We start from the raw sequence: 12,210 nt of genomic DNA, 5'->3' as shown, positions 1-12,210 counted from the left end.
AGATCCTGGAGAGGCATCATTTTTACAATGCTAGATGATACGAGTGCAAAATACACAATGTTGAGATCTGCTGGTTTAAAGACCCAGAATCAGTTTTTACGAGCAATAGAAGTTGAGTTCTTCGGCGTGAGCACGTGCTTCCAATGTTTTTCTTGATATGAGATCATGCTTTTTCTCCACCTGATACTATTTACCTCTGTTCTTTGTGTTGTGTACATTTTGATTTTTCTGAACACAGTTTTTAGGTTTAATGTCGTGCAAACCTCACTGAAATAATGGTTCTGCTTTATTTATGAATATTATGTAAATATATGTATTTTCTATGTGTTTTGTTTGAATAAGGGCTGTATGTATGAAATGAGGTCATTTTATTTCTAAGAATATTTATTATAATCACTGTTGAAGTCAAATATATTATTTCATGTGAATGGTTTTAATAACACAGAGGGACTATAATAGCCGAGTGGTGCAATTTTTAATGTGCAATAGAAGAGGACTTAGTGGGCCTGCTGAACTGTGTGTCACATGACTTCAGTGGGTTTCACATTAGTGGTGAAACACAGATTTACTGTAGGGATAAGACAGGTTGTCTCAAGCACTGGAAATGTTTATACTGTGCGTTTACGCGATACTGACAATGATAAATGGGGCGCTGTGGAAAAACAAGTTGTGTTGGGTACAAATTTGATTTGCAGTGAAACATTTGTGAGCATGCAGCAGCTGGGTTAAAACAGAGAGGAGATTGTGATGTTTATTTCTGTACATGCAACAGAAATTGTTTCTTTGCAACCGGGTGAAAGACAGGAATTTATCCCTCATGGGCACAAGGAACATTCGCAGGTTATTATCTTACAGTGTATGTGTTACAAAGAAGAGAACAAAGCTATAAAAATGTATAAATACAAATATGATAGGGGAGTAAACGGAGGTTGTATTGCTGTGAGAAACAGCACGGAGCAAAAAAGTGTATATAGTGTATGTAACTGTACTTCTTATTACAACAAAACAACTTATTTATACACAAAATGTTCTAGAAATGTTCTTTGCAGAGGATTGTTTAGCAAATGATGCCACTTTTAAAGATGAAATATTAAAGATTCTTAAAACTAATGTGAAGCTTTGTGTTTGTATCACAGTTATTGGACCTTTTGATTTCATTTAGTCCGTCGAAGCAAATTGATCGGATAAAACCAATTAACTTCATTACAGTTGTCTGTTAGATCAATTTACCAGAATTAGAAAAACATCATAATTAGATCTTTTGACAACTTTTGCTTCATATTTTTATTAGTAAATAGTGTGTGTTATTGATGGGGATAAAATCCAAAAGTACTAGTTATGCACTGACAGGAGAATGAGAGCACAGATGCTGTTTCGCTGTCGGCCACAGCAGCTTCTCTTCTCTCTGACAGTAGTAGTAGACAGTACATTCCTGCAGTGCATCCCCGACTGGGAACTGAAGCAGCGACAATCAAAACCGTGTCCCAGTAACCATCAATTCACCCTTCAATGGGAGAATTGTAATGTAATCACATTTAGGTCTTATGCATTGCTCTGATGTGTTGTGACATGAACCAGGAGCAGCCGTTGTAGCGAGCCTGTAGTGTCACCCTGTGGCTATTTTTTATACTACATTTCCAAAGCAGTTATAATTGTCGTGTTGAAATATAAGCCAGATGTCCTGTCAGATCACTTGTAAATCCTTACAATATAAAACACTGATGCAGCAGTTTTAACATAAAACAGTTCACAGTGCAACGATTTCAAGATTTAAAGGGTTTTTTTATTATACAACTTAAGTAAAGTTTCAAACGTCACATATAACAAAGTGCAGGGTGTCAAAGTACAGACAGTTTTATTAAGACCTTGAAGACCACAGTTTGTATAAATAATTCATTAAACTTTCTATAGATTTCTCTCCTCAAGTCAGTAATAAAGGTCATTTAAAGGGAGTTAAGCTTATCTAGAAACAGCTCGATTAGAATCATCAATCAGGCCTTTCGTGACTGATTCATTTCAGTGCAAAAGAATGAATAAAATGAATTTAGACAATCCAATTTATAAGCTATGTAAGTCACTTTAGTGGCATGTATGTGCAATTACATTTCAGTCAATCTAATCATTCTTTAACTACCCACAGACACCCTTTAAGCATAATAAAGTAGGTATAATAGCTTTAGAATAAACAATACTAACAATAAGTATAATATATTACGATAAGACAGGAGAATAAAAACACTGAGAGCATCAGCAATATATTTTCTTCAAGGAGGGAGTAATGACCCTGCGGTAATGCAGTAAATACAAACTGTACAAAATATTCAGTTATATCAGACACAGTTGCTCAATGTGCAACAGCCTGTCCTTCAAACTGAGCACATTCTAAATCTAGGCAGGTGAAGCTGCTGATGTAAAAAATGATTGGTCCTGTATTTAGAAAAATCAATGCTAAGTGGTCGTTAGAGGTTCCTGAATGAAGCATCTTAGAGGTTTAATGTCAGTACACTAAGACAGCTCTCGGAGGTTTGGTTAAAATGCATTTGCAAAATGGCAAGAAAAACCGAGTGAGTGAGAGCTTAACTTTTCCTAACCGTGATTCCTAACATAATAATGACCTGAATACAAATTAAACAGATAATGACATGTTCAGAAGAAGAATAATTAGAGAATGGGTAGACAAATATTACTATTTGTTTTTTGATACATATTAAACAAAAATGTAGGTATTTAAGTAAAACATTTAGGGAGGAATACACTAAAGGATTGCGCAACTTTTGCACCCACTAAAGCTGTGCAAATGACACAAAAAAAACCATTCCTGACGCACACGCAGAGGGTTGAATGCGCCCCAAAGTACGCTGCAGAGCAAACAGCATCTCTGTGCTTCGGTGCGTATTTAAATAAATCATTATGCAGACATTCAGGGCAAATTTGGCCCCTTTCTATGTAAATGAGCCTCGTGGCAAAAAGCACCTAATTCACAAACGCCAGCACTAACAGCACCGCGCAGTTGGAGTGAAAATATTACTGCCTGCAGAGAGCTGGTGGGAACTGTGGCGCAGTTTTATAAGGTCTGTCACGCTCTGAGTTTCCAATGATCTCGACGACAATCCACTTTTTGTGTGATCAAAAAATGTCTGTAAAAACAATCTTGATAATTCAGAGACCAATCACCACATTATTATGCGAGAGACCACATAATAATCCCCGTTGCGCATAACGGCTCCACACATGTGGACAAAGTGTTCCCGTGTGCCCGGGTTGAACCTCGCACAGCCCCGGCACACGGGAACACTTTGCTGAGTTGCTGTTGCGTGCTCGTTTAAAAAAAATGAAGCTTCTCTCCACAATCAGACACAAAACAAAAGCAAACTGCACGGATCTGTGAAACTTTATGGACGTGTTTGTGCTTGAATATCATCAGTGCAATCTGCTTTGTGAATCAGACCTTGAGACGGAGCAGATAGAGGGTGCAAATGATGCGCAATTTATGGTGCTATCAGCGACTGCAATTCATTCTTAGTGATTCCCCCCTAGGAGTTTGTAGCCTTCAGGACAATAAAAGTATCTTTAACACGCATTAATAATAGAAAATGAAGCGTTAATAATAGATAATACAGCATTAACTTATTAGAATTGTGATCAATTATAATAAACAGCATCCCTGAACATGAGGAGAGGCTCTCAACTCAGAGGCCCAGATGTGCACAACGAACAAAAACTTTACCACAAAGACGAGAAGTTAGGATGGAAACTTGGCACCTTATAAGAGGCATTAAACTACACTCTGTCATAATAAGGCCCCTTAAAAAGGATGAGTATGTATATTCTTTAAGAGAGATGTAATCAAGGTATGGCATGCTGCTGATGTCCAAGGTCCTCCTCTCTTTCTGAACCCTTGAAGTAAAGTGCAGGAGCATCGTCTATGGCTGTCCAGTGACGTTGTTGCCTCCAGGATTTACGATGACGGCACCCAGTAAGGGATGGAGAGCTGCACCAAAAGGCCTAAAGAGGAAACACAGTAAAGAGTACAGTTACACTGAAATCAAGAGTACTAATTGATGCCTAAACTTTATGTGAGCGAGTAATCTGTGGACTCACGTGGCAAGTATTTCAGCTGGAAGGTCAGTGATGTAGGACGGGATCTTTTTGCCCGTGAGGAACTGAGCCACCTCGTTGCTGAAAGTGTTGCAGTTGTGCTCCAGCAGGTTGTACTTGTCACCTCTGTGCGGCAGGAGGAGAAGAAACAGAGGGAGAGAAAGTGACATGATGGAGACATCAACTCAGATACACATCAAAGAGAAAAGACAGGGTGGAGATGGGCGGGTGAGTGGCAGGAAAATAGAAGATAAAGACATTTTGATGGACAGTTAAGAAACTTAAATGACTGAAAATGAAGTGCGTTCAAGATAATGTTGACATAAAATATGTATTGCTAACAGGGGATATTACTTTTTTATATCTTACAGATGTAAAAATATAAGTTGTCACCTATATACAAATTATGTGGTAGTAAGCTAATAAACATGTGTATTCCTAGTGAAAGACCTGCAGTGGCAAAAGTGACCCCTGACCACCAGAGCCTGAGCCTTTACCTGTATGTGGACTCTGACAATGAGTTCAGATGCTCTGTAAAGATGTCTGGAGTCACCTCAGTGGAGCCCAGGTTCACTATGGATAAAGGATCACCCAAGACGGTCCCGCTCTAGGATACCACACACGCATACACACCTCAGTGGATAACTTGTTCCAAAACCTATGACAGATTTTTCTTGATCCATTCCTTTCTAATTATTTTCATTTAACTCTACAGTAATTTAAAAAAGCAAAGGGTTAAAATAATGTTTTGTATTTCAGAAGGGGATAAATTTGTTTCTTACAGGTGGACAACTGTTGATTCCTGAACCTGAGAAGAAGAACTCCTCTCCATGGACCACAATCCCAGTGTGCCTATGAGACACATCAACTTCTTACTCAACAAAACCAAGCAAATTAAAGTGACTGACTACAGATGACAAGAAGAGAAGACTTCTACAACATAAGCTTAATATAAGAAGCTGCACTCACCATATCCCATCAAGCTGCTTCCCTGAGATGATAAAACAATAAATTTAATCAGAATTAACTTATCTGTGCAACAAGTTGGCAGAAAAAAATTTCATCTCTGTGCCAGATTGGACAGTCTGCGGCTTCATAAAGTTAGCTGGTATCCTGACAGGTACTCACCTAGCATGAGAGGGCTCAGCTGGCGGGCCATGCCTCTGGACAGGTCGTAAATGTAGAGTTTCACTGGGTAACAGACAGTTTGGTCCATGATAACACACAAAAGGATTTCTTTAAAATAACAAGTGCAGCTACCATACAAGCTGACTCACTTCCACTGAGAACTGACTGGCTAGCTAATTTACCGGCGGCTAACAAATAAAACTTTATCAAAAAGTTTATCGTTTAACTTTAGCGGATAAAAAATAGGAAACAGACTATCTTAAACGAAAAGTGATTTTAAAAAGTAGTTAAACTAATTCCCCAGAGGTAGCCGAGTGCTGACAGCTCGTGCTTTGTCACTGTCAAACTGCAAACAACAACACGGCTGTCAAAAAAGTGCATTCTCATGGAGGGGGAACCCTTTTCCGGTGTCGAGCCTCTCTACTATCTTATCCCGCCTACTTCACTCTGATTGGCCAGTATGTTTGATTGGCGGAGAGGTGTCCAATAGACGAGGAGACGTTCCGTACAGTTTTTAGCGTGCTCGTTCACGCGCCGGAGCGCGCCAGCCATTGAAACTTGCCTGGACTTGTGGCTACTGAGCAGAAACGTGAGTGTGTGTGTATGTTCATTCCTTAACTTATTATGTCTCGGGTGATTGTTTTAATGAGTTTAGTTCTTATAGTTTGTGAGCATTAGTAGAAAGATGCATTTGTAATCTAAGCTACAGCAAAAATACAACTGAAACGAACAGTGGCTAGTTACAAGCTAAGCTAAGCTAGCTAAAGGTAAACAATCCTTGATAAAGCAAAGACTGTTTTGAAAGATGGGGAAAGTTGAAACTGAGAGTGGATTTGGACTTCACTTAATTATTCTCATATTTAATAACTGTCACACCTTATTTTGCATATTTGCAAGGTAGTTTCTGAAAGTTTTGAAGGAGCATGACAGTAAATAGTGTCCACCTTTGAGCCTAGTTATAAAGACATAATCTAACACAGCTCATAATGATCCATACTTGAATGCCTTGGCATTAAAAATGGGTATAACTACCACCTTGGCCCACTGCTAGGACATGATCCAGTTAATGACTTTCATAGAAAAATATCAATATGTGTGCCATTTACCAACAGTTTACATATCAAATGTTGCAACATTGTTTGATCTGTTGTTGTGTCTTTATATACATTTGAATCCTTTGACAGGACCATAAGCGGGACAAATGGCAGAGTGGAATGCCTACTACCGGAATGAGGATGATGAGGAAGAGCAAGATGAAGGAGAGCAATCAGGAGGTAAGATTAAAGCCACCTTATTACTTTATCTGAAGTGCAAATAATGCATTAGACCACTATTCCCCTCTTACAAGTAACAAAATTTCACTTTGCATTTCACCATTTATGGAATTGCACTGCATGCCCTGCAGTTTCCTGTTAGAAACTTCACTTTATGAGTTTAAAATGTGTTCAGATCAGATATTGCCTGCTGTTTTAAAGTTGCACAACAAAAAAATCCTGCTCTCTGTATTTGTCAGGAGATTACAAGATCACAGGGAGAGACAGTTTGGTCTTCTTAGTCGATGCCTCCAAGGAAATGTTCATCAAAGGAGAAGACGGGGAGCCCTCAAACTTCGACATGACCATGCAGGTAACATGGCCAGTTTTCCACTCGTCTCTTTTGCTTTGTCTCTATTGTGTTCGGCTTCTTATGTTTTTGCAACAGCCAATCTTGTTCTGGAACAACTAAAAATGTTTGATAAAGGTATTTATGCGGATCTTAACCAGCTGATATTTTAAATATCACGTATAGGCACATTTTTTGTCTGAAATCATCCTTATTACAAAAACTTATTTTGAATAAAGAATCATTTTTTTTACAAAAATTGTATGAGAAAATTAAAAACCTCTTTTTTGCTTAGTGGGAAAGGATACAATTCAGGTGGGAAAGGGGTATAAGTGTCTGTGATCTTCCTTTGTAGGTCGTGCGCACTGTGTACACCAGTAAGATCATCAGCAGTTACAGGGACCTGGTGGCTTTGGTTTTCTACGGCACAGAGCACAGCAAAAATCCCAGGAACTCATTCAAGCATGTCTACGTGTACCACGACCTCGATGAACCGGGTAAGAAGCAGCACGGGATCACTTGATTTATAATGCTGTTGTTTCTGCTTCAAACGCTTATAAGGGCACTGGTCTTCTGCACGTTTACTTACACCCCTTATCTTTAGTTTTTTTCCTTGTCTATGTTCTTACATGTATCTGTTATTTTCCACAGGAGCCAAGCGTGTGCAGGAAGTGGACGCTCTGCGGGGGGAAATAGGTGCCAAGCTAGCAGCAGAGACAATGGGCAGCGGGGAGACGTCATTGGGCGACGCCCTGTGGTGCTGTGCTAACCTCTACAGTGATATCAAGCTACGCCTCTCACACAAGCGGCTCATGATCTTCACCTGCAGGGATGAACCACACAGGGGCGACAATGCAAAGGACCGACAGGCTCGCACTAAGGCCAGTGACCTCAAAGAGACCGGTACGACTGAAGGTTTTTCTTTAAAGCCTGTAAAACTGCTTTTTGATAAAGCTCAAAGGTGGCAGTTTATACTTTTCTTTATTATGAAAAAGACTCTAAAGTTTTGAAATCTCCTACTCTCTCATAGGTGTCATCATTGATTTAATGCATCTGAGGAAACCGGGTGGCTTCGATGTAGCTCCCTTCTTTCGTGACATCGTAAGTCCACCTGAGGATGAGAGCGAGTTGGGGCTGCAGCTGGAGCCGTGTGACAAACTGGTGGACCTCCAGAAGAGGGTGAACGCCAAGGAGCAGAAGAAGAGAGCCTTGTCAAGGTAGAGATAAGTGGCATGGTCTCAATTTTCGGCAAAATAAAAGTTTGTCTTTCTCATTTGTTTACTGCAGTTTAGACACTTTTTCATTTTATTTTTTTATTTATTTAAGTCTTTGTGTTATTGTTTTTTTTCTTTTGTTATGTTTTCAACCGCTCAACTCTCTCCTATCCTTCACACCATCATTCCCTCTCTGCCAGGTTCAACCTGTGTCTCGGCGAGGGCATGAACGTAGCAGTGGGAATGTATGCAAATGCTGTGTCAGCTCGGAAACCACCTCCCGTCAGACTTAACCGGGAAACCAACGAGCCAGTCCGCAGCAAAACCCGGACCTTCCACACCCAGACTGGCAGCCTACTGCTGCCCAGTGAGATAAAGAAAGCCCAGGTAGGAGACAACTAAATATATTATATGGTTCAACTGTTGTGTCTACTGTTAGTTGTTAAGAAAACTCATTAATAACTAGCTAATTCATCTTTTTTTAAATATAAAAATATCAGTGATTTTATTAAGTAAATTTGTTGGTGGGGTTTTTTCTTCTTGCCTGTTTGTGTGTGTCTGCTGTAGACGTATGGCAAGAAACAGATAGTGATGGAGAAAGACGAGGTGGACGCCATCAAGAAGTTTGAGGATCCCGGACTGTTTCTGATCGGATTTAAACCAATGGAGAAGCTCAAACGTCACCACCACATCCGACCTGCTGTCTTCCTCTACCCTGAGGAGGAGCAGGTGAAAGGTAGCGCTGTTTGACTGTCTGTGTGTGACCGACTTAATACTATGAGTAAGAAATGTGTAAACCACCGTTTTCACTCTGGTTATTTACCCAAACTATTTTTATAATAGACCGACCATTTAATTAATTTTTTAAAGAAAAATACCAAAAATGACTTAATTTGAGCATCTCAGTTTTCAGATTTTGCTGCTCTTAATTGACCCTTTGGATAATTGACTGGATATATTTGGGTTGTTGGCTGTTGGTTAGACAAAACAAGCACTTAGGCTTTAAGACATTGTAACAAGGGAAAAGATTTTGGTGTTATTTGAAATTTTACCATTTATGTATCTGTTTTTTACGGAGCCCCTCTGGTGACATTTGAGGGAAAAAAATTGAAAAAAAATGGCGATTGCGGCCACTATTAACACCATGGATTGCGCATCAATTGCTCCTGCTATCTGCTCTGTCTCAAGGTCCAATTCCCAAAACATATTGTATAAATGATAATCAAGACCAAACACGACCATAACGTGTTTCTACTCCGTGCAATTTGCTCTTGGTCTGTGTCTGAATGCACCTCCACCCTTGTGGAATTATCTTGTGGCCGCGCGTTACTATCTGGTGGCCGCACGTTACTATCTCGTGGCCGCACGTTACTATCTTGTGGCCACTCATTATTATCTCGTGGCCATGTGTCATCTCGTGGCCATGCATAATTTTTTTCCCTCAAATGTCACCAGAGGCGCTCTGTAGTAATATTTTTTTTTAAACAGAATTTTTTTTACTGTTGAGCCTTTTATAATTAGCAACTTGTTGGACAGTGTTATCAGAAGTATATTCAAGCACTCTGAATTAATACCAGCAAAGTATGTCTGTTGGCTCAGCTCTAATTTCTTCTGTGTTTTCCACCTCAGGCAGCGCTTGTCTCTTCTCTGCCTTGTTGACGAAATGTAGCGAGAGAAACGTGTTCGCTTTGTGCCGGTGCGTCGCTCGCCGAAACTACCCGCCTCGATTTGTTGCCCTGGTGCCTCAGAGAGAGGAGGTCGACGAGGGGAAAGTACAGATAACACCACCAGGTAAACACCACTATAATGTAGCTCCTTTTAGAAGTTCTGCTGCTATATTTGGCTTTTCAGTTAACGGTAATATGCATGATAGGCAGCTTTATTATAGTCTTGAGTCATTGTGTTGTACAGAAGCTTGATCATCTCTCTTACCTGTATCAGGTTTCAACGCCATCTACCTGCCGTACGCTGACGATCTGCGGACTCTGGATCTTCCGCAGAGTCCATCAGCCTCACAGATACAGGTGGACAAGATGAAGGAGATCGTGTCCAAGCTGCGCTTCAAATACAGGTTCCTGCACATGCTACGTGATTTATAGAGATCTAAGTTTAGAGATGCCTTAACGGGCTTTGTAGAAATGAACGGGTGCTATATCAAATTGTAAGAGTCTTTGCCACTTCAGAGGCATTTCTTTCTTGGGAGCATTTATAGAATCCACAAAAAGTAAACTAATTTATTGCAACTTTATTGACTCTTTCTGGTTACAAAATCAATATTACCAGGTGTGATATCTGCTCATAACGATCTCATGCACTTGCTTTTTTCCGTGACAAGGTTTTGTTCTTTGTAACGCAGGAGTGATGCTTTTGAGAATCCAGTCATCCAGCAGCACTACAGGAACCTGGAGGCCCTGGCTCTGGACATGGTGGCTCCAGAGGACACAGAGGACCTCATCAGTAAGACGCAGACGAACAAACATTCAGAAATCCCATGTTTCCTCTTATTGCTGAGAAAACACATCGTGTTCCATCCTTTTCACACTTTCTGACACTGTCTGTCTCTCTGTTCTCTGCCTCAGTGCCAAAGGTGGAGCAGATGGACCGCCGTCTGGGTCATTTGGCTCAGGAATTTAAAGATCTGGTCTACCCTGAGGGCTACAACCCTGAGGGCAAACCAGCAGCTAAACGCAAAACAGGCAAGTGTCTGCTAGGACTGCACGATACTGGAAAAAATTGCAATAATTCTTTGTTTAGCGAATAAAAAAATACAGGAAATTATTCCAGATAACTTTTACATACAGTTAACAATCATCCTATTTAATATTTGTGACTTTAAAGTGTATTTTCCTCTAACAAAACAAAACCCTTCTACTTTTATCACTCTTGGTTTTGGTCTTGACTCTGACACCCGCATGAAAAAGTAGAGAGGGTTCAGGTGGAGCGACACGTTTCTTTTTAAATATGACTGCAAACAGACTTGTGGGCTGCATTACTTATACGGTATGTCATCTACCGTTTCTAACGGTGTTCAAATGTTTGTGTAATCAGCGTGACCAGCTCAGTGACGGTTTCTTTTTGGAAACCGAAGCTCACCGTCTCTTACTTCCTGTCAACACACAGAGCCAGTTCTAGCCGCTAAAAGTAAATACTCCGTGGCATGTCTGCTCCATTACCAGTCTGTATATGTAGCCACAGCGTTAACCAGCACCATGATGAGGTGCCGCTGATAACAATACACACACTGAAAAGCTGCCACGCATAACTAAAAGCCTGCCTCGATCATCACACTGACATTATCTTTATTTTATTATATAAAAATCAGATATTTCTTTGTGCTGAATCTTTCTCCATTTATTTATTTTAAGCTGGCACCGGAGGCGGAGCTGAGAAGAAGCCCAAAGTAGAGGTGGGAGAAGACGAGCTGAAGGCCCATGTGAAGAACGGCACTCTGGGAAAGCTGACCGTGCCCGTGTTGAAGGAGGCCTGTAAGCAGCTCGGGGTCCGGACCACTGGGACCAAGAAGCAGGAGCTGATGGATGCGCTTATCGACAAGCTGGGCTAATGACGATTTAAAAAGAAACCCCACTGTGCCTTTTTGAGAAGGCAAACATGTTCAGATCAGTTTATCTGTTGTTGCACTTCCAGGTGTGGAAAAACCTTTAAACACTTTCCACAACCACAATTTTGGGACCGGCCGGGTTAAACGTGTGTTTATTTGCTTTTTTTAACAAGCAGCATGGCTCAGTGCGGCTAAGTGCTAATGTTTAAAGCTTCCCACGTAACATTAATAATGTTTGAATGTAAAAATTTGTCATTTTTTACTGATTAGAAAACCAGACTGGTTTATTTGGATGGAAACATAAAGTAATGTAACTAGTGATGACCCTTGTTAAAAATCTTGCATTTGTACTAATAAAACAAAATAATTTTGTTGCCGTGCTTCTACTCTGTTCTATTTTAATAACCGCATGAGTCAGTATACCGCACATCTTAAGCAGCATTTCCAGTTCTTCTTGTAGCAGAGAAAAAGGTGTGTCCCTCCAATGTGAGACTCATAGGAAAGACTACAGCATTATCAGTATACCTGGACCTTCATACTGCATTGTTTTACCACTCAGCAGAATAAAGAGCAGTGTTCCTCTTGAGGGCAGGCCTGTACAGGAAAACA

The 12,210-nt window shown here is 40.3% G+C and overlaps 2 protein-coding genes across 3 annotated transcripts; one reads left to right on the top strand and one right to left on the bottom strand.

Annotated features, from left to right (window-relative positions):
• Window positions 1–1,782: 1,782 nt before the first annotated feature.
• desi1b (desumoylating isopeptidase 1b) lies at window positions 1,783–5,577 on the bottom strand. The gene is made up of 6 exons (XM_069664509.1): window positions 5,227–5,577; window positions 5,068–5,089; window positions 4,881–4,950; window positions 4,596–4,705; window positions 4,102–4,224; window positions 1,783–4,005 (listed from the first exon to the last, which is right to left on the bottom strand). Exons 1-6 carry the CDS (start codon window positions 5,312–5,314, stop codon window positions 3,924–3,926), a joined length of 495 nt encoding a protein of 164 aa, XP_069520610.1. The 5' UTR covers window positions 5,315–5,577; the 3' UTR covers window positions 1,783–3,923.
• A 185-nt stretch (window positions 5,578–5,762) lies between these two features.
• On the top strand, window positions 5,763–11,975 carry xrcc6 (X-ray repair complementing defective repair in Chinese hamster cells 6). Of its 2 annotated transcripts, none has more exons than XM_069664297.1 (13): window positions 5,763–5,815; window positions 6,411–6,500; window positions 6,740–6,852; window positions 7,184–7,325; window positions 7,480–7,731; window positions 7,859–8,045; window positions 8,243–8,429; window positions 8,610–8,778; window positions 9,672–9,833; window positions 9,984–10,113; window positions 10,399–10,499; window positions 10,622–10,738; window positions 11,408–11,975. In XM_069664297.1, the coding sequence occupies exons 2-13, from the start codon at window positions 6,428–6,430 to the stop codon at window positions 11,602–11,604; spliced, it is 1,830 nt and encodes a 609-aa protein (XP_069520398.1). In that variant the 5' UTR covers window positions 5,763–5,815; window positions 6,411–6,427; the 3' UTR covers window positions 11,605–11,975. The 2 variants fall into 2 exon arrangements, with proteins under 2 accessions (XP_069520398.1, XP_069520399.1); XM_069664298.1 differs by having other exon boundaries at window positions 5,804–5,827.
• The last annotated feature ends 235 nt before the right edge of the window (window positions 11,976–12,210 follow it).

The sequence above is a fragment of the Semicossyphus pulcher genome, unplaced genomic scaffold (genome assembly GCF_022749685.1).
Source record: "Semicossyphus pulcher isolate SPU_LCO1_2020_fin unplaced genomic scaffold, fSemPul1.0.p SCAF_16, whole genome shotgun sequence".
NCBI classification, from domain to species: Eukaryota; Metazoa; Chordata; class Actinopteri; order Labriformes; family Labridae; genus Semicossyphus; species Semicossyphus pulcher.
The sequence above is the reverse complement of the archived record's forward strand: the minus strand, read 5'-3'. Positions and strand labels throughout refer to the sequence as shown.